The sequence below is a fragment of the Vanellus vanellus genome (genome assembly GCF_965231255.1).
Source record: "Vanellus vanellus genome assembly, chromosome: 1".
NCBI classification, from domain to species: Eukaryota; Metazoa; Chordata; class Aves; order Charadriiformes; family Charadriidae; genus Vanellus; species Vanellus vanellus.
The window spans coordinates 117,120,657-117,142,840 of NC_138905.1; the positions used below are offsets into that span (position 1 = coordinate 117,120,657).

General features: G+C 40.5%; 1 protein-coding gene across 4 annotated transcripts; it reads right to left on the reverse strand.

Annotated features, from left to right (window-relative positions):
• Window positions 1-2,896: 2,896 nt before the first annotated feature.
• On the reverse strand, window positions 2,897-13,864 carry CCT8 (chaperonin containing TCP1 subunit 8). 4 transcript variants are annotated; one of them, XM_082491901.1, is made up of 16 exons: window positions 13,779-13,864; window positions 12,094-12,184; window positions 11,424-11,503; window positions 10,058-10,207; window positions 9,601-9,781; window positions 8,790-8,851; window positions 8,184-8,321; window positions 7,569-7,747; window positions 6,602-6,668; window positions 6,434-6,521; window positions 6,210-6,325; window positions 5,278-5,349; window positions 4,919-5,083; window positions 4,366-4,485; window positions 3,827-3,925; window positions 2,897-3,147 (listed from the first exon to the last, which is right to left on the reverse strand). In XM_082491901.1, the coding sequence occupies exons 1-15, from the start codon at window positions 13,836-13,838 to the stop codon at window positions 3,833-3,835; spliced, it is 1,662 nt and encodes a 553-aa protein (XP_082348027.1). In that variant the 5' UTR covers window positions 13,839-13,864; the 3' UTR covers window positions 2,897-3,147; window positions 3,827-3,832. The 4 variants fall into 4 exon arrangements, with proteins under 4 accessions (XP_082348027.1, XP_082348028.1, XP_082348030.1 ...); XM_082491902.1 differs by having other exon boundaries at window positions 3,801-3,925; XM_082491903.1 differs by having other exon boundaries at window positions 3,040-3,147; window positions 3,834-3,925.
• Window positions 13,865-22,184: the final 8,320 nt, after the last annotated feature.

Sequence of the window (22,184 nt, forward strand, 5' to 3'; positions counted from 1 at the left end):
TTTTTCACAACTACAGCTTTGAGCTTCTATTGAGTAATTTGCGCGTTGGCACAGACATGCAACTGCTGCTTTTAGTTTCCTGCAAGTGCTATACATCTTAGTCAGCAACTCTTTCGCTTTAAAGGGACCGGCTATAATTTTGAACTATAGTTATCTCAGCTATCATCTGTTCCATGTGTATTTTAGGACTGGGTTCCAAGCATAAGGAGCTGTTTCCTCCTACACATCGTAGAGCTGAGACAAATTCAGCATCAGCTCTCTTTCCACTGTCGGTTTATGTCCAATAGAGGAGCCCTCAGTTTGCAAACTCTAGAAATTCTTTTGCATGGGAACCTTATGCTGGTATTTTGCCAAGGCTGAGAGCTCAGATCTCTCTTCTTTTTGCACTGGGGAGGTAAGAAAACTAGTCCCACATTGACTTGTAACTTTAAAGTTCTCTTCACAGGGTAGGCTTCACATTGGGTGCCACATAAATAAAATCTTGGCTCCTCTGTGCTAGAGCAGCAGCTGCTTACATTCAGTGCGTTTTTCACAACCACCTTACTAAGAAAACCAGCAGTCTTATGTATTCTTGTTACCCTTATGGTCATCAGCAGTAGCACTTGTGCAGCTGACTGGATCAGTATGCCAATCCTTCTGAAAACTTGCTGAGTTTATTTTTCAGCCACACCAGCAACTGACTATAAAGCGAGTACTGGTGTAGCTGTTGTATGGCAGCCTTCTTTAGGCATAAGATAGTTCCAGACTTGATTTAGCCTTCCACTCCCTTCTGGCTGTGAAAGAGGGGACTGACAAGAGTAATAAAAGAATTAATTATTGAAGTGGCTTGAATTTCAAGTGCGGTTCTTTCAAGCTACTCTGAGAGACACAAGCGGCTTACTTTCCAAGAAGAATCTTAACGGGGGGCTTCAGAAGAAAGATTCCAGCACTCGGTATCATGCCAGCTATTGCTGCTCAGCATTTATTTTTAAGGCCATTAGAATGAGATGCAGTTCGCTGCTGTCAGGCTGCCACTTTGAGAGTGTGGAGACTCTTAAAGGGGGGGGATGAAATGGGTGCGTGGAACGAAAATGAATGTAGGCATGCATGGCAGACCTGCTGCCATACCTAATTATTTCAATACTCATTTGAGTTTTTACACTCGTATTAGTTAAGGTGCACAATGAAGAGCATGAAGAGCCGCACCAATTCTACGTGATGCTTTCCTGATGCTACACGCTCCCTGCAGCAGGCTCGCAGTCAAACTGTACTGGGTGCGGGTGTCAAGGCGGTGGGGTGGGCTGCAGATGTGGCCTCTGAGGAGAGGCCAGGTATGCCCAATTCTGGACACAGCTAGCTCCAATGGACCCACCACACGCGTCCATCCAAGATGGTAGCACTGTCCTGGTTTGAGGTAAAACAGAACCAATTTTGTTCAGTAACTTTACTTCTTAGCTGGGCCTCTTCTAACTACTGAAATTAACTGCATATTGTGCAGACAGTGTTCACTCTCTCAGAGTGATAAGACCAATTGTTTACAGCTGATGCCCAGGCATGGCATGCAGAGAGGCTCACGTTTATGTTTATTGCTATAACAGCCAAGGCCAACCAACTTTGTTATTTGCCCCATTGGAGGGTCAGAAGCAGAAAAGCATAGTGGGGTCCCACCTGCAGGGAGGAGCAGACAGGACAGGTGACCCAAAACTGACCAACAGGGTATTCCATCCCATCTGCCTCATGCTCAGTATAAAAGCGGAGGGATCAAAGGGTCACGGGCTCTTCCTTCAATGGCCGACGTCTGAGGAGGACTCTGTTTGTCTGCCTGTGATCCCAATCCTGAATGCAGATCCAGAATCCAGTTCCCGTCCGTCACTGAGTCCAGCCTGGGACTGCCCCAGTGCCAGCTGGTGTCATGATTGTCATCTCAGGAGCTTGATACGGTTTTGTATATCTTTTTCATTATTTCTTTTTATTTTATTATTAATATTTCATTAAAGTAGTTTAGTTCCTTCTAAACTCATACGTCTCTTTTTCCTCCTCTGCCTCTCTCTTTGAGGAGGGGTAGAGGGGAGCATCTGTCAGTCCCATCTGGGGTCACTCAGGTCCCCAGAAGTGGATTTTGGCCTAAACCATGACAAGCACCTTGAGGAAAGCCTGTGTAAGAAAGGTCAAAAACTCCGCCCAGGAGCAAGGGGAAAAGTGTGAGAAACAGCCCTGCAAGCAAAGAGATGAAAGGAGGAGCTCCAGGAATGGATCCCTTGCAGCCTCTAGAGAGACCACGCTGGAGCAGGTTGTCCTCCTGCAGCTCATGAGGACTATGCTGGGCCTCCATACTTCAGCTGTGGAGGCGCCCAGGCCAGAGCATGGATGCATGTGCGCCTTGGAGGAAACTAGCCCAGACTGGGGCAGGTTTTCCTGCCAGAAACTGCAGCCTATGGGCTGTACCCTATACAGAGGATCCCCATGCAGAAGCAGCTCATGAAGGACTGTACGCTGTGGGAAAGAAGGAGGGAAAGTACACATAGGCAGGAGTGGGAGAGAGGAGCTGAAACGGACTGACCACAGCCCTCGCACCCCACACCACTGTGGGGGAAAGAGGTAGAGAAGAGCAGGGAGTGAAGGAGTAGAGCGGAGCCTCTAAAGAAGGGGAGGTGAACAGGAACGTAGTTTAGTTTTTGTTCTTGATTCTCACCCTTCAACTTAATTGGTAATAAATTTTAATTTTCCACACATTGAATCTGTTTTGCCTCTGACAGTAATTGGTGATCTCCCCATCTATATTGCAGCCCTTGAGCTTTTTCTGCTTTCTTTGCCAAGGCCAGCCCACCACCCCCACACACTGCCATAGCCACAAAAACACCTGCATATTCACATACTAGGAACAACCGTATCATGCCAAGTCCAAATAAAACAACAGTTGACGTTTTAACAGTGAGTACGTTTATTGAAGTGTTTGAAGTTCTGCACTCCATTGGACACCACCGTTCATAACTTAAAGACAACAGAGCAAAAACATCGTGACAGGCTCCAACTGGAATATTAAAAAACAACTCGCATAATCGTGTCACTTCAGCAGTACAGTTAAATCATTCAATCATTTTGGTCTTCATCCCAGTCCTTCTTTCCTGATGGAGGTTTAGGGCCACCAGCTGGTTTTGCCATAATGATCTTGAAGATAACGGAGAAGTAAAAAAAGATAAGGTTAAAATCAGACTCTTACCCTGCTCTTTCGTACAGCCATATGATGCTGTCAACATTCACTAAATTCATGCAGCTTACCCACTCTGAACCTAAGCCAGTGACTATTATCATCCATCTAATTGAGATATTCACAAAGTAGTTATTTTTTTTTCTTGAGAATGGCAGAAGCTGAGCCCTGATGTACAAAAAGAGGGCTTTTACCTCATTTTTGCATGCAAATTAAGACTCCAGTTAGTCTACACAAAATGAGTGCTTAAATAGGCTAACGAGTGACTGTTATACAGGATGCACACTACAGAAGCCAGAAGAATTATCAGAGCTATTGTTCTGAAATACCGAGTCTAAGCATCACACTTTAAAAGCATGAAGTCCACTAGTCCTACCATGTTAAAGGCTCATTTTCTGCACTTGCTAAAGTGACAAGTTAAGGTAAAACTAAAACAGCGCTTGTCATCCCTTCAGTGAAAATTTGGTTTCAGCAGTAAAATTCAGTTGCGAAGGCACAAATACAAAATGTGGCAACCAGCACAGATAAGACAGCAGTGTTATGTGTCCTCAAGAAAGATCCCATCTGCCATGTGCTTGTCAACACGCTCATGCATGAACTCACACACAGGTACCTCTCTGCTAGAGAAACACAGCTTACTGCATACTATTTTTCAGGCTCATCTTTCCAGTCATCCTTATCCCAATGTCCTTGTTGCTTAGGGGCTTTTGGACCGCCTGCTGTTTTTGCCATAATAATCTACAGAAATTTTACATGCAAATACATTTTTGCTGAAGTTCCACTAAATTGATAAAGTTAAGATTTTTATCATTAAGATTATAACCTCCATTTTTCCTAGAAGTTGGACTTTCATGTAAAAACAGTACATGAGAGAAGGCTTTTTGTGTTAAATCTTGTTCCTGCTAAAGTTAGGATAACTTTCTGGATATGAATATCAACTGTCATATCTTAAAAAAATCCAAAGCATTAATAGGGCTCCTATGGAAGCAGCAACATTACAACATTCCAAATTATGAGCTCTTGAATGAACTACTTTCCTGGCTTTCAGAAATAACCACATTTCCAAGTATCATATTGTTATGCCTTGCACTACCAGAAGATTCACATATTTTGTATTAGCATTCTGCACACTTGAATTAAAGGTTTCAGTTCACCCGCTAAATTATGTGTAAGCTTACCTGATCTACCCTTAGGACAGTTACTGCTGCATTTGTAGCTAGCTTGATACCCCAGAATTTTCCAAGGTACGTGTCTAATACACCAGCTTCCAACATATCCTTCACAGCAGCAGCTTCAGCCTATCAAGACAAGGGGAAAACCATTATTGAAAACTTTCTCAGGCTTCTACCTAGCAAGTTACTGGCTTTTCAAAGTTACAGGTTTAGAGTAAGTTAGCACTTTTCTGATCGCATCTGCTCTCTTCAGAACACCTTCATTCCTGATCCTTTAGCAGGAAGACAAAATAGGTAATTACTAAAGACTTCTCCATCACATTAGTTCAGTATCTGACTTTACCTCCTACATGAGACCACAATACTAAATTGAATTTAACTGCTTGCTGATGTAAAAAAAACCAACACTTTTGTATTACAATTTTAAGTTATTCTTCTAGACTGTGCAACACAGAGCTTCAATGATTTAAATTAATCTATAAATACTTCATACTGATACAAGTATTTTTGAATATAACCCTATACCGCAGAGCATGAAGTAATGTGAAAGACTATTTACCTCAATATCAAATCCAACATTTTTGTTCCCTTCTTGATGGACAGCATAAAGTTTGGAGATGACCTCATTAGCCTTTACTCCAGAGTTTTCTGCCAGCGCTCGAGGAATAGCTTCAAATGCCTCAGCAAACTTCTTGATGGCATATTGGTCAAGCCCAGGACAAGTCTAAAGTGAAGTTGAAACCCATGTCAGCATTTCAAAAAATGTAAGATAGGGAGGTATTTTCCCCGACATTTTTCATTGATTTATATGCATTAATACACACATATATTTTGGTATAAAATAATATGTATCTATTTATATAAGTCATATATATATATTGAAGTACATATATGTGTGTGCAAGCCCGTTTGCTGTACCTCTCCGTAAGATGTGATCTGCTTGGCTAATTCAATCTCTGTTGCACCACCTCCAGGAACAAGACGTTTATCCTGTGAACAGACCATTCCAAAACATGAAGTTTTACTTAAAGCATCACATTAATTTTCACTTTTTAGAATTCATATACTCTTATCAAGAATGCAATAGAACTTTATGCCACACAGACTTACTAAGAATCCTCTTCAGAACAAACATGAATTATAAGAGAAATTTACCAGTTTATTCATTCCAAATGTCTTTGAAGCAAAATACCTTCTTTTGTAAAAATCAAGAAATAATGCAGTTGGTTCTGTCTGGGTTTTTTTGTATTAAAGAAAAAAAAATAGAAGAAAAAAAAAAAGGAAAGAACAATATTCAAGTCCACAAAAGCTGCTCAGAAAAAGCTCCAAAGAACTCAGTTCTTTCATCTATAAATTGTATCTGTCATACATTGAGAAAGCATTCCTTGTCGCCAATGAACTAGAAATTTAGTTTGCAAACCGTCAGTTCCTCCTGATCCCCAGTGACAAAACACAGCTATCTACCTTTTCTTCTGTGCCTGGTTTCCAAGAAACAGTACAAAACCTTTAAGGAAACAGTCAAGAAAGAGCTGAATGCCATTAGAAAGTGGTAGAACTAAATCTATCTTCAAGAACAAACTCACTACTGGAAAACTGAGTGCAGTACATGCCAAGCACCATCTTTTATGTACACTGTATTCACCAGGATATTGGTAGCAACCTTGTCTACACAGCCCTCTAGACCTCAATACTACTCAGCCTTCTCTACATCTCAAGAAGGGTCCTAAGCTGGTAACGTGAATAAATATCTGCTACAGCTTTTGTAGCAAATGAGCACTAAGCAAGAACAAGTCTTACCTCAAACTGATCCATAGCTCAGTTTTGATAACTGCAGTGTTCCAGTTACTTACCCTTGTGAGTACTTTGAAAGTATTTACACCATCATCCACTGCTCTCTCTATGTCATCCATCAGATTGTCTGTAGATCCACGAATGAGTATAGTAGAAATGGCACCATCCTCCTTTTCTGTTCAAGACAGACATGTGCATTACTGAATTAAGCTCGTTAGATGTAAAATACACACAAACATCGTACTTCTAAAACAGTGGCATTAGTTCTACAGAACATACATACCATGCTTAAACACAACCACTTGCGTATCCCCAACCTCTGATAAATATACACTGTCACAGTGGCCCATTTCTTCAAGAGTAGGGGGAGTCTGGAAAGAAAACCAAGAGTTAAGAGGTGAACCTGCTCATCAGTACTCTCCCTTCTGCTCCTCATTTGAAAAGTTCATACCAGTCTGGGTAGGGCTGTTGCACCAACGGTTTTGCACAGTCTTCTCAGATCCCACTTTGAGTTCAACCTTTAAAAACAAAACCAGTCTTTCTAATAACAAGTTTCCAGAGCAAGCGTTAACACATACAACTAAGTATTCCCTTGTCAGCATTTTGTAAACTAATAACATCTATCAAAATTTACTGCATCAAGTTATAAAATCCACTCCTCTATTTTTTTGAGTTATAATTTGTCTTTTTCCAGGGATTCTATGCAAAGACTATTTTCTAGGAATTTAAAAACAATAGTTCAAATACACGGAAATCGCCAAACTTCATCTTCTAGTGCATAACACATGACTTGGGCTTTAGAACACCTCTATAAGTCCTTTGTTATGTAAGAGATCACAGTATCATGCTCCATTTCCAGAAGTTCAAACTTTTTGTACACCACCAATAAAGTTAAAGCTTTCAACAAAGGACTACTTATTTGTGTGAGATGTGAGAGGTGCTACTAGTAATTTGACTTTGTGTTGTGCAGAATGTATTTCAAGGATGTACAAATATGCTTTATTTATAGATAAAAATATTTAAGGCCCACGGAAAAGTATTAAGAATTAGTTCTTCCATTCATGAATACATTAGTGATGCACAGATCTCATCATTGCTGAAGCATCAGATGAGGACTGTGACCAGGAGGAACCATTATGGTAAAGTCTTACATGCCTTTGAGGCCACATCCCTCTTTACAAGATCCACTAATTTTTATATTCTTGATTTCAGTTGTGCTATAAAGGCACTTCAATCAGAGCAACAGTACCACATATACAAGTTACACCACCAAACTGCAGCTCAGGTTTTGATCCACTAGAAAACCAAATAGTCTGCAATATTTTGTTTCTAATTTGTTTGAGATGGAAGAGACAATACAGCAAGTACATTTCATAAACCTGGTAGATCAAATGTTTTTATGCTCTTCTAGCACTTACCTGACTAACATAAGATTGTATTTGTTGGCATAATGAAGTGCCATGTCTGCCACTTTTCCACCTGTTACTACTACATTTGCACCACTATCGGCAATAGCTTTGACTTGCAAATCCATTAGATTTTCTTCTCCCTTACTGAAATTCATCAGTTCTTCAGCATTCTTTATAAGTACGGTGCCCTAGTAAGACACATATACTGTTATCAATTCAGTGTTAACTCCATGTCTGAAAGTTTTTGACAAACCATTTTGTCTCTCAACCACTGCATAAAAATCAAGTCATCCTACTTTATAATACTGCCACCCATCTCAAGCAATGCGGCAAAACAAGTCAAAAAAGGGCAATTCTAGCATTTCTAGACAACCTTGACGTTCAAACATTCTAGCACGTAGTTTGGCTCAAATAACCCAACAAAACCAAAACTAACTCCTGAACCCCAAGAACCCTGTAAAACAAACTTAGATTCAGACGTTTTCTATGAACTCTTTTAAACTAATGAACGCAATATTAACAAAAATATCTTAATCACCAAGTGTCAAAAATATTTATAGTTGTCTAAAAATAAGAGCACATGGGCATAAATAGGTATTTGACTTATTTTGAGCTTCTACATACCTTAGTTTCAGTTATCATACCATCAAAAGGGCAGGAATACACAGCTATTTTTGCATCTTTGACAGAAGTAACATCTCCTTCAGTTTCTTTTTTAAAAACCATGCCATGCAGTACCGAGGAAGCAGAGATACCAGCACCCTGAAAGGAAAGAAATGGAACAGGGGAAAATCATATTATTGATCATTTATCGTCAGAAAGCTGCACTACCCTTTATGAAAAGCATTCCTTACATTGATTTGAATGTAGCAACCTAAGTTTTCATTGCAGCACAAAGAAATAAGACTTAAGCTGATTCAGCAACATCAAACATTGTCTTATAGGTTCCCATTAGGATTAGTTGGTGGTCCAGGTTAAGGCCTGTGTACTCAACTTGTTATGTATCTGATTTAGTGTAAACTTTCAATATTAACAATTTTTGTTTCTGAAACCTGCTACTGGGCAGGAAACAAGGAATGTAAAGACCAATTTCCAAAACTTACAATGTATACTACAACACAATAGAGATTAGAATAGAAAAGGCACTTTCAATATTCAAAGATCTAAAAATTAGCTTTCATTAAACTGTTTACCTTAATAATACAGTAAAGCTAGCTACTTACAACTTACCACAATTTTGCACACTCTGATATTATCAACGTTGAAATGACCAGAATCAGGAAGAATAGAAACTGTTGGGGAAGGGGGGAGAAAAAAAAAAAAAAAAAAAGAATTAATTTGTATTGCTTAATGAGTAAAGCAGAACAATAACACCATAAATGACGCCTGGAGTTTTTCTGAAGTACTAAAATTCAGTGTTTTGAGATGCCTGCCTAAATTTAAGGCAATTATAACCTGCTAATAACCTACATCAAAAGAAACGGAAATTTTGTTTTTACTATGTAGTAATCAGAAAGCAACATCTATTCAGGCTGCTCAGTTAAATTAAGTCTGAATATCCATTTACACATATACATTCAAAAGCGAAGTCTGACTGAGAATATTTTGAGAAAACACCTACACTAGACATGAAAGTTTTTTCTTAGAAATCCAAAGGGAGAAAACAACAACTCAACACATCTACAGTCTTGCTTCCGTTGTTCTGTGGCTGAGACTAGTAACAGCTTACCTGAAGTGTAATACGTCTTCCTAACAATAAAAAAAAGGAGGAAGAAAGATGGGTTTCTGCTTTAAAAAGTCTAAAAAGCTATTTCTATAAAGTTTTAGCAGAAAACACAAGACCTTCTCTGAGCCACAATGCCAATGAAGAGTTCAACATGAGAAAGAAGGTTACAGTCATTTCAGAAGCTAAAGCATTCCGTTCAATTAAGTTTAATAAACTAACAATATCTTTTATCTTACTTGAAGGCATTACTAATGATCATAAGCAAACTTGCTCGGTTTTTTAGAGGCATGCACAAATCTGTTCTTGTCCACTTACCACAGGCCTGAGCAATAAGCTTTGCCAAAAATTGTTCATTGCCATATTGTTTGCTCATCACTGAAGTGTGCAACAAAGATGCCACCTCTTCAACATCTCGAAGGTTCTTTGCAGAACAGCACACCAAGTCCGGAAGAATTTCTAGGGCTTTCTTGCAAGCCTTTTCATATCCTTCAATCACCTGTGCAGCAAATGATAAATATTCACTACACCACTTCACTATGCATTCATACTGCATATATCTCCTTTTCAAAGGGCTGTAAAACATTAACAAGTGCAAAAAGCTCACAAGGGAAGTGAGCAATCACAAGCAGCAAAACATAATACTGTTCTTCATACATCTTATCAAAAATCAGTTCAGAAGGAAGCAGATGATTCACAATATTATGACCTAAGTATATCGACCTACAGCAATCTAAATTCAAGCCATGTGAATTGTAATAACAATGTAACTTGCCTCTGAGACTGATAACCCCATCCTCAAAAGGTCTTCTGCTAACTCTAGAAGAACTCCAGCAAAAACAAGGACAAAGTTTGTTCCATCTCCAACTTCTTGCTCTTGCATATGGGAAGCCATCACAAGCATTTTTGCAGCAGGATGCTGGACCTTTACAAGAAGTGACACATCTTAGTAAAGTTACTAACATCCCACCTCTACTACAGCTCCAGGATTGTCTGTGCATCCAGTATAAGGTCTCTTATTTCAAATTATATCTAAAGATACTAAGAATGCACAAAACACGAAAAGAAAGCAGCACAGATTATCTTAACTGGCTAACTTCCCTAATATCCCAAAGTACAAACATAGATTAAAAAAATTCAGACAACTGAACATTCCCCCTACAACATGAATTAGACATTCTTGACATTGGTTCCGTGCTATTTTTACAGGATGCAGTCACTTCACAATCAAGCTCTGCAAGAGGAAAGCAGCCTTAAGTTTAAATCTTCAAGTTGAATTCAAATGTGTAACATGCAAAGTAGATATCTAAATCACAGTTTAATTCTAGTGCTTCTTCTGCTTGAAGACTGTACTGCTTTCTCTTTGTTTCTAAGAAATGCTGTACCCTTGAATATAATTGCAGCAGTTGTCATTTTATCTCATGCAACATGCAAGACTCATTAGGTTAAGTAACTAGCCTGCAGATTACTTTTTAAAAACAGAACTGAAACTTCCACAGTTATTCTACTCACACTGAACCACAATGCATTAAGTAACAAAATACTTAACATTTATACTATTTCTATCAGTAAGTGCAGAATTCAGTAAAATATTATTTGTGTTGTAATACAAATATGAATTTGATAGTAAGAGAAAAAGTTAGGACAGGTCAGTCTTTCCACACTTATACTGTATTCACAGGAGCATGCTGCTATATCCTCAGCTTCTTGAATCTAATTAGTCTATCCTAAGCAGACAGACAAAAGAACATGGCAACCACCAACACTGGGAGATTAACATAACAGCTATTTAATTCAGAGTTTTCCGAACACTGTATTGTCTAGATAAACACTGTATTGTCTAGATATACACTCTTCTAAACCTACACTGGTTTTGTAGGAAAAAAAAAAAAAGTAGGCAATTATTAAGCATCTTCTGCAACCACTTAGTGCTGCTTTACAAGAGAGTCCTATTCCTCAGTGTGGATACAGCCCATTGACTTTACTCAAATCCAGTGAAAAATGTAAATGATTTACAAAATGTCGTATGTCTATCATCTGGCACAATAACATTAATTTCCTTATTAACATTCAGAACCACAGCAGCCCATGAACAGAAACACCAGTTCACGACTCACATCTTCTGAAGCAAGAAAACTTACCTCCAGCTCTCTTAAGATAGTAGCAGCATCATTTGTAACAAAAAGCTTCTCCAGATGATTGATAACCATTTTGTTCATTCCTAATGGGGAAAAAAAATAAACCATCCTTTAGACAAACATCATTTTGTACATAGATAACTGTTTCATAACTCTCAGGTATATCTCACACATTAAAACATTAGCCCCATTGATAATTTAAGAACCTTAAGATTTCTGTGAAATAACACTCAGGAGTGTGTTACATTAAGGAGAAATCAATAATTTCTGAACAAGCAGTTCTCTCTTCAGAAATATTAGTACATCACTTAATTGATACTGAAGAACACCCTTCTTTCTGGTATGCCTGGTCGGAGATATACTATGTTCATTATGACCATCTACCAAATTACTGACTTTCCTTTAATTTTTGTAGGTCATCCATACAGTAGCAGTAAGACAGCAAAGAGGACACAATAACCAACTAAAAAACCTGGCAAAGGCAGGTACATTGGGCACAACTTAAGAGCTAATCAAACAAAGTCTGATCTGTACAGCCATAAAGACTGTACTTATGAGTTCTAGAACAAGCCCAATGTGTTTTCTCAGAAAACAAACAGTTGTTTCCTTCTCAAGACAGGTTGAGCCTTCAAACATAACATTTTGCTCAAAAACACTTTAATAATGTACTTACCATTTGGTCCATAAGCTGTACGGGTGGTTTGAGCAAGTTCTTTGCATGCTTGGATGTTCCTATAGACAGCTTCTTCTAGTCCTGAATAATGCTAAAAAGAAAAACATTCTCCTCAGAACTAGGCTTTCTAACAAAAAAAGAAGGGGATGAACTAGTTATTTCTCATTAAAGCAGCAATAATCTCCTGAGCCCATGAAAGTTTTGGATTAGTTTACATTTAGTATTTCACTTAAAAGTTTAAATGGAAACTAAACCTTACCCAAAGACAGTGAAAAAAGAACTACTCTGTACGCCTTCTCAACTAGGCAGTTCAGCAGGCACAGTAAGTTTCTGAACGGAAAATTTGAACAGTGACTCAATTTTCAATACAGTTTGCATCTCTTAAGTCTTCCACAAAAGTCCATTGCGTGCCAAAGGGAAACACAAAATAACCAATACCAGATTGCAGAGGGGCAAGGGTTTTGTATGCATCCATTTTTGTACATGCCTCTCTACTTACACTTCTTTATTCCACAAAAAAAAAAAAAAAAAAAATCATAGTTCTACATTCAAACATACGTGGTTTGTAAATTCAGAAGCAGAATGATTCACAAAATACTTGTGTTTGAGAAGCCAATCAGCCTGGCTTCAGTTTGGAAGCCTTAAGGAAAAGGAGGGATCCCCATAAAGGGCCTTAAAAAAGAGCAGGGTAGAACGTACTCTGCGGTCTGTAATAGAAGGGAGAAAGGTACTCTCTAAATACAAACTAAACATCGCAGAATGCCAGCCACCTCCTTGTTTTGTAAAAGGCAGCTCTTGCTATTCTGGCCTTGAATTTTCTATTAGAGAACCAGCATCTAAGCCATTTCGTCTGCCTGCTCTCCACATATGCCGTACCTTTGTCTCCAACGAAGATTCTGTAAAGAAAAACAGAGGGCTTCCCGAGTTGCGAACCTCACTTTCCTTTCTATTAAGTACTAGTAAACAGATTTTTTTCATCTTTTATTTTCCTCTTCAATAAAAAAAAAAAACAACCCCAAACTACTTGCTTTCTGTCCCCCTTTTCAAAGAAAGCTTCTACTTTATCAGCCAGTCCTTGACTACTATCAAAATCTACGCTACGTTAACGTTAAATACAACAGAAATGGATTTACAGAAAGGGAATATATGGAAAATACTACGTTACTCGGCCATACTGGCGAAGGTACTTTTCTTACGGGCACAGCCGCAGGAAAAAAAAAAAAAAAAAAAAAAAAAAAAAAGTCCAGACACGTACATCACAAGTGGGACGCTCCTGAACAGCTCCATCTATAAAGCCCGGTCTAATTTTGCCGACCACCGCCTACAAAGGTTCCCCAAACCAAACGCCCCCCGGGGCCAGCCCCTTCCACAGCCAAGGCCCGAGCCCGCCTCGCCGCCCGCCATGGCCCGGCACGGCCCGGGGTACTGCACCACCCCGCCCAAGCAACGGCGACCCACCGAGACGGCGAGAAGCCGCGGCGGCGCCCCCCCGGGCAGCGAGCGGGGATAGCGGCCCCGACGGAGCTTTCTCGAAGGCCGCGTGCGCCAGGCGCCGCCCTCCCCGCTCCCCGCCACGGCCGCCGAGGGGACCAGAGCCGGGGGGGGGGGAAGCCCCCCCCCCGGCTCTGGTCCCCTCGGCGGCCGTGGCGGGGAGCGCGAGGACCCCCGCCCCGCAGGATTCTCACCTTCGCCCCCTCCTTGAGCATCTGGGCGAAGCCCGGGGCCTTGGGGACGTGCAGCGCCATCTTGCCTACGCTCCTGCCAGCCACCGCCGGGGACGACGGGAGGGAGGAGCCGCGCAGGCGCCGTGAGGCAGCCGGGGAGGCGCGCGGGGAGGCGCGGGCCTGGTTCCTGCTTCTCCTCAGAACTGGCGGCGGGTGGCGCTGAGGCTTCGGCTTTGGTTTTGGCTTTCAGCCCCGGCGGAGCCCTGGCTCCCCGGGCGGCAGGGTTGTCTGTGAAAGCCGGGTGCTGTCAAACGCCGTCTCGCCTGGCATCTCGCCTGGCAGGGCCGGCTGAGCCCGCCAGAAGCCCGCCCGGCCGAAGGCGGCCTGACCGCCGCGTGAAGGCCTCTGAGCTTCTTCTAGGACAGAATGAGGACTGACAGGACAGGTAGCATTTAGAGACTGCTAACTTGAGGGGCGCTTGTCCTGTCCTGCGGCTCTGTGTTTTGCTTTAGGTAAAAGAAACCAACCAAAGTTGATGGTTCATCTCACTTTTACGGTATTTGTGTGACATTTATGTCATTTAGTTAAAAGGAAAAGAGCCCGGTTCGTGTTTTTTTATTCATTGCACTGTGCAACTCACTGCCTCCTGTTGTCAGGGGTGCTGAGTGGTGGTGGTCTTCCCTGGGAATCATTGTCTGTGTAGTAAAGTGATGCACAGTACTGTGTCAGAGGTGGATGTTGGCTCCTTCACGAGTCTTTCTTTCACTGTCCAGTTCAGTGTACTGTCTCCCAGGCATTTCTCTGAGTACATTTAGTGATATGTGTCCCAGAAACAGTTAAGAGCCTTCATTGCCACCAGTGGCAAAAAACTGGACATAAAACTTTGCAGACTTCAGTCAAGGACTTTGCTTAGTACATACCTGACTTGTTCAAATGGAAGCAAAATGTACTGACAGGAAAACTAAGTACGCTCGAGTCCTCATTATCCAGGGTAATCCCAAGTAATATGTGTGCTATAGAACACAGTGAAGAGTACTTCGGAGGCTCACCTTGACATCTCTGCAAGTCATGGAGGTCCCACCAGGAGACAGTGGAGCTGCTTTTATATGGAGCTGCTCTAAGTTTGATAAGTTCTATTAACTTCGCTTCTGTGCCACGTGACATCAAACATACTGTTTCAAGACGAGAACTTCAAAGCCTTAGAAACAATACTGCTGCATTTAGGCCACGCAGTATCTGAGCTTATAACCCAACAGAGACCAAGTTGCTCCGCCTCTGCAGCACAGACAGGCCATCTGCAAGGTTAATTGAATCACTTGATGTGTGTTGCTTAAGGAACCTCAAGAGGAGGTTGTTTAGTTTTACCATTCTAGAATTCTTAAAATTCAATCAGTTTTAACCTGTAACACATTGTAACACTGTAAAAAATGGTGGTGATAGAAAGCAAAACTACATAAAGCACCCCATGGATGAACTTCAAAAAAATCTGTATGCAGTTTTGCTAGAAGTACTTAGAGGCAGATGCCACTTGAAGCAGAAAAGGAATCTGACTATTGTGACCGAAGAGCATGGGCACTTCCAAAAGGAAGTTCTGGGGTTTGGTATAGGGGGCATAACCCCATTAGTCCCTTTCTTCTCTCTTCCAGTGTGTCTGCACCACAGTGCAGCTAGGAAAGAAGGAAATATCTGTCCTGTTCTACAGCCAAGATACCAGAAACTGTATTTTATAAAGCAATCTATTGTTAGCCACGGAGATCAGAGGAGGTACTTACTCCTAAGTCAATGCAGAAGACTTCTTGTAGTCATGAGCATGAAGTCACGGGCATTATATCAATAGCTGAATGCATTCAAGTCAGAGACATTCATTTTAGGGCAGAGAGGAAAGATGGTTCAAGCAATTAGACTGCTGATCAGTAACTGCAGGATGTGCTTCAGCTCTCTGTGACTAATACCCTGTATGACCCCAGGCAAGTCTCTAGTGATTCATCAGTACTTAAAAGTTTTGTCTTTTTTTTTACCTTATATTTTACATTCTCAAGGCCATCACCTGGGTGTAGCTACCTCATTGTTGCAGGACTTGAGTCCATTTTTTTTTCCAGATAGGAAATAGAATGCTTAAATGATGAAATGGCTTCCTGGAAATTTTGCAGTCTTCAGCCGGGAAGTCCATGGCTCTTTTTCTGTGGCATCCTATCACTTGCCTAGGTAGATTGCCAACCTGAGTTTAAATTATGATGCCCCAAACAGTACTGATTTGTAACAAAAGATGTTTCTGAGCTTGTTCATATACATTGGTGTTCTCCTTTCTTGATTTTCACCAAGACCAATAACAGAAGATTCAAGGCAATATTATGTAGGACGCTAAAGAAACAGGATTTTACTGTTAAAAACACTTCTCAAGTTTACACTCGTTATAACCTTACCATAACAAGAAAGGCTGAGTATTTATCTTTTCATAACTTCTGAACTCTGTTCTCTGATTTTCAGGGACGGCCTTTCCAAAGCACTCTCTATGTCAGAACCTTAGTAAATGTTAGCTCAGAAATTAAATCAAGGGTGATTATTGCCTGGCAATGATGTGGTGTGTTAACCTTGTGAGCATTCATCCTACTAAGAAGGTGACACTCCCTTTCTGAGTCTTCAATAATTAAAATGCTGTTATTTAATTAGTCTCTAAAGTGGTTATATACAGGAAATGTAGCTTGCATGATGTTGGAACTACAGCAAAAAGCAAAGTCAGCTCACACAGGCTGATAGTAACCATCACAGCATTGCATGGAGCTTCTTGTTGAGTCAACTCTACTTCAGTGAATCCAGCAACTTGGGGGTGAAAGATTCGACTCTTCTTATTCAGCACTTTGGCTGTCCAGTTCACTCCAGTTTAGGCTTCTTCCTGAGTGTTGCTTTTGCTTGGAGAAATATATTTACCCATGTTTGTTTCTACTCACAATATTGCAGAGTCATAAAGTCAGTGTTGCTCAATGTTTCCACACTCCAGGTCCAGTATTTTAAACCAGAACAGTGGCCACAAAGGCAGTCCCATGTCTGGCTGCTTGTTTCACCTCTGCATTCTCCTTTCCTTTCTCTCAAATCATCTCTTGCCAAACATTTATTCACCCATGCGATGAACCAGATGAGGGAACTGATTTGCATTAAGACTAACCAAAAAGAAGCCTGGCCAGCTTTCAGCTTCCCTGCTCACTACATGGCTGTGCAAAACCTTGGGCTGGCACAAGGAGAGATGAAGGGAGACAGAGCAACAGTCTCTCTGTGGCAGTCCTGCCTTATGCTATCTTCAAATATTTCAGGAACTGCACTGAAGCAGTCTTGCTTTTATTGAACATAAGCTTTTATTGAAGCTTATGCTAGCTACATTTTTTGAAGCCAGAATGCCACTAAAACTAAAATATATATGTATGGTTGTGATTATGAATATATACAATATACATATATATTAATCTGTATTAAACTATCACTAGAACATCTCTTTCTGTTATAATCAGGAGTTATTTGGGACTCACTGTCTAATCACGACTTTGACTTGGCCTTGATCTTTTTTTAGCTACTCATCTACACCATTTATATTCTGCACAGACATTGCCATGTTAAAAGACCATCCAAAGGTCAGAAGGTTGGCTATTGGCAGTTGGCTGCCCTTTCACCAGCCAAAATCTATTACTGTACACGTGGAAATCCCCAGCTTCTCTGTAGGCACATATTTGTCAGATTCTAGGATGGTAAAATTTTAGCAAGATCTTGGCAAGTTCATAAAAAGGACAGAGTGTTCATTTCTATTTGCTTATTCAGCAGTGGGAACCTGAGCAATTGGAAAACAAGGGATAGAAAAGTATCTGCTGAAGTTGTGAGTATAACATCTGATTGTGCTTGTCCAACAATACTGACATCTGGCCAATGAAAAAAATGTGAGTGGCATGTTGAGGGAAGCCTGAGGACCATACCTAGTTTGCAGAGAATCACGCTTATACCTGAAACAGAGAACTGTGAACCACACAAGGCTGAACATTCAGGGTGAACATAATTCTCTTAGTAACGGTAGTAGCAGTTACATCAGCTTTTCCCAGATTGTGCTTATCACACTTGTTACATAATGAGAAGGAGCACTCTAATCAACTAGAGTACTTCTAATCACTAAGTACTTCTTAGGTCATTGGTCCACAGCTCCTGGGTTAAACGCTACCCTTGTCCTGGATTTATCTTGCTTGCTGGTGCAGAGGGTTGCAAGCTAGACAGGAAAGCAAAATTTTCTTACCATTTGTTATTCTTAGCTCAGTGCATGTACTTTCTGCTATAGCTAATCCAGTTAGCTTGAGTCACTGGAAAGCACTTCTGGGGATTTTAGAGGAGTAGTGCCTTTGCATGGGATCTGTAGATTAAATTGTTTGAAAATGTTGACATGTCAACGTAATGATGGCAGTCTGCAGCTGAGTTAAGGATCCAGTGCATTTGATTCTACCTGCACAAGTGGCAAGAATTCAGACGTTCCTCTTAACAAACAAGATGGGAAAGGATGATGGTCTCAGAAAGGAATCGATGCTGTTTGCATTGATTTTGTATTGCAGGTACAATGAAGGCATAAAATCACACTGTGACACTGGTACAGTACACACCAACATACAATTCAATAGCCTCTACTTCATGAGAGAAAGCAAAATTGTTGAGGTCTTTCTGGTTTTGATGTCATAAGAAAGAAAACATAATTGGGCAAAAAGGACATCTAGATGGTGAGTTCTGTTTTGCATGAGGAGGTCAAATCCAGGATCAGATAAGGGCTAGAGAAACATCTGTCTTCAGTTTTCAAAATGGTCGTATGGGAACTTTTTTCCAGTGGAAGGCACAGGAGCGTGGAAATACCTGGAAATACAAGCCAACTGCTGTTGAAAGTTTGGCTGTTCTTGTTGGGGTGTGAAGAATTTATCAGTAGCTATGTGGATGTGGGATCTCGGAGAACATCAGACAGTGGAGTGAGAGGGAAATAGGAATTTTAGGCTGTAATTAGAAAAGACAGGAAATAGTGGAAGAGGGTGGAGTGCTTGGCATTGAGTAGACGAAGACTTCTGTAGAAATAGCATCCAAATGAAGTAATGAAGAGTAAAATAAATAACAACTGTCCGCAGACTCCTGGAAACAAGCTACTACCACGCCCGATTTGCATTTCTTCAGCTCTGCAGACACTAACCAGAAAAAAGTGTAGCTAAAGGGTAGGATTTTGAGATCAAGACCACAACTTACATTGGTTGGCACCTGGGCCACTGAGATTTGTGGTCTTCTTTCTTCACTGTGTTGTGTCTTCACTTGGATGCCCAATCTGGAATTTTCTAAGGATAGTCTAAAACAGTACTAGATCTTCAGGACAAAGACAGAGGTTTGTCTGATTTTCAATACTTTGTTTCTCAGTCCAAATAATTTTGAAGACTTTGTCCAAGTAACTACAAATTTTGTTTCTCGTGTTGTCCCCATTCTTATTTGGGGACTAATTTTAGGGTTCTTAGTTGCTTGTCATCTGAATATACCTTTTGAGAAATCCATTAATTCTCCAAAACTCATGTTAGTGGGATTCTCCTGGCGCACCTGTCTCTGACTTGGGCCCAGGGCCTGCAGAGCACTTTACTTGCTGCCAGCATAGAGTGTGACCCACCAGCATGACCCATGGAACTCATGTGTGGCCCATTATTTCCTGGCTACTCTGTCAGCCCCATATATCTGCCAGCAGCTCAGAAACTGGCCTGAATCTGTGCTTGGTTGTGAATCAAAAGAATTCCAAAGACACGTTTGCAGCCCTCACTTCTGCACTGCATAACCTTGATAGCTGTAACTAAGAATCATAGCTCGCAAAGTAGTGCCTGGTCTTTCCCACACGATTCTTGAAGTGTTTAAAGACACGTTAATGAATAAATGCTGTGCACTTCTGCAAAGCAGGAGATACTATACCACGTTGTACGAATAATGGAATCATGCTATCGTTTAGTAAGGGCCAAAGGCCACGGAATGGATTAATGCCAGAAGTTTGGACTATTGCACAGGACCTGTTCCCAGTATTGCATGCTAAATCCCCAAAGTGTGATCTTGTGTCTGAACAGTAGACACATCACCTACTGCCTGAAAAACCTGATAAGTTGAAGACTACACTGTTGCTATTTAAGTTCCACAGTGGAGAAAAATAAAGTTATATATATATATATGAATCAAATAATTGTGGACAGTTACCAAAGTATCATTTAAGCAGTGCAACACAGTGTACATATAAAGAATAAGCAGAGAACATTTTCTAATGAACAACTTCAAACCAGGTAATTGTGAATGTATCGGTGTTGTAATATGTACAACAACGGAAAAGCTAATGTCCTGGATCTTTATTTAATAAGAAAATCACCCTAATGTACATCTAATCAGCAGGAGCTAATGTTTGTACTGTGCTATGACAATATGTAAAGCTACAGAAATACTGCATTACTTTGTTCACTCAGATTTATGTGTATTTGATCTCTGGACACTTTGCATGCTACACAATGAATGGGTGAAATGGAAATGGGAGAATTAGGCTGAGGGAAGCAAAAGGATTAAGGATGTTACCAGACGTCGAAGTTCCAAAGTGAAGGTGGCAACACCACATCCCTGACTCAGCAGTATCAGTAGTTTTCCATGTTGGCTCTCAGCCAGATTTAGTTCCCAACCCTGTATTGGGGTTAAGATTCTTGAAGCAGTGATCAAGCGGTAAAGAAATCTCTGCTTTTTTTGCTTTTGAAGGATAATTGTTCCAACTATTTTTCATTGTCAGTGTTGCTTATCTTACCAACTCTGCAGGCTAGGTGTTCATTGCTTAGCAAATAATAGATTTTACCTGTGATGCACTTGAGATTCTTCATTTCTATTATTTTATTTTTTTTTTAAACATAGTACAGTGAAGTGAATGTCTAAATGTTTTATGCATCTTTATGGTCCTGGTTCTGAGTTTTATTGACTAAAATACAGACATCAGTAAGCCATGTAGGAGATTCACTACAGATTCTCTGCTAATCACTCTCTTGCATGAAAATGGTCCAAAACATATACTACAGCATCACATCAGTTATTTTGATCCACTAACAGATGTCCTTGTTGTCAGCCAGCTGGCAAAGAGACAGTAGAAGACATTAAACCAGTGCTTGAAGTGGGACAACAAGTGGCAGCAAGCCATACCACCACTCTCTTACTTTGAACATCAGCATGTTGCGGGTTTAGGAGGGAGTCATCTACATTCCCAACACCTTCAGAAACTCTGAGAGCACCATTGCCTTGTTTGATCGCTTACAAAGGCTTTAGACAGGTTGGCCCAGAAGACACCATCTTTACAGAAAGGAGTAGTGGAAGGTAGAGCGTACAGGATTCCAAACCATGCTGCTACGTTTTTGCGTCATTTGAACTTAATTTGCTTTGTTAGTAAAAGAAGAGATTTGACAATTGGACTTGCTTTGTGCATGAACTCAGAAAAATACAGTGGAGTAGGATTCAGAAAGACATCTTTGGGAAAGACGGGAAAACCCAAAGTAGTCATTCCATTTACGATGCTTTTGAAAACAAAAGTGTAACTGCCTTTGCTCTCCTCAGTGGTTTGAAGCCTGCTTTTCAAGCCTTCAGAGTCCCTGAAATTTGAATTCTCACACCTAGTAGGGTACTTCATTGTGCCTTCATGCCTCCAATCCTCTACAATACAGTCTAACCAGCAATTTGTCTTTAATCTTGAATTTCTGTTACTGCTGACACTTACAGGAGCACTACAAAAGAAAATGCTCTGTTCTGATGAAGCTTATAAAGGATTATGAATTTGAGAGCTAATAATTGATTTTGCATACTAGAATCACAATAGAAGCTGAAACAGTGAAATACAGAGTGTATGTTTTTAAGGGTGCCATGTTCAGTATTTTTACTGAAAAAAAATTTCTTATGATTTTACCCACTGATAATGTAGGTTAAGTTACTGGTAACAGAGTGGCTTATTCAGTTAATCTATGGTCTGACTTAGTAGTTATAATAAATATTCCCAGGGCCGTCAATAGGGTGAAATTAAGGGAACTCTTATAACAAGTGTGATTACAGTTTTTGTCCTGTTGTATGATATGGCTCCAAAAGGTTCCAAATGCCCCAGAAGCCCTCCTGCAGACTTCTCAGCAGCTCTAAAGAAAAGGTTGTTTTCAGTTGTGCATCTATGTCTAGTTGCCTGTGTTAAAGGATTCCAGATATGTGCTTTCAGTGTTTCTCCCTGAAATCTTGGAGAAAATAATGAATCTGCTGTGTAAAATCTTACAGTCTCATAAGAACCTACTGCTTTAACTTTTTGTGTCTATTTCTTGGGTTTAAGAGGCTTAAGTGAGGTTTTGGTGAAATCTGTGAGTGGCAGTGTGAAGATGAATAGGAAAACCCTTGTAATAT

Excerpts from the sequence above, each read along its gene's own strand:
- CCT8 (XM_082491901.1), bottom strand. The coding sequence starts at position 13,838 with ATGGCGCTGCACGTCCCCAAGGCCCCGGGCTTCGCCCAGATGCTCAAG. Across the intron at positions 9,782-10,057 it reads TGGGGTTATCAGTCTCAGAG|GTGATTGAAGGATATGAAAA; the intron begins GCAAGTTACATT and ends TTTGCTGCACAG. Across the intron at positions 7,748-8,183 it reads GTATGATAACTGAAACTAAG|GGCACCGTACTTATAAAGAA; the intron begins GTATGTAGAAGC and ends GTGTCTTACTAG.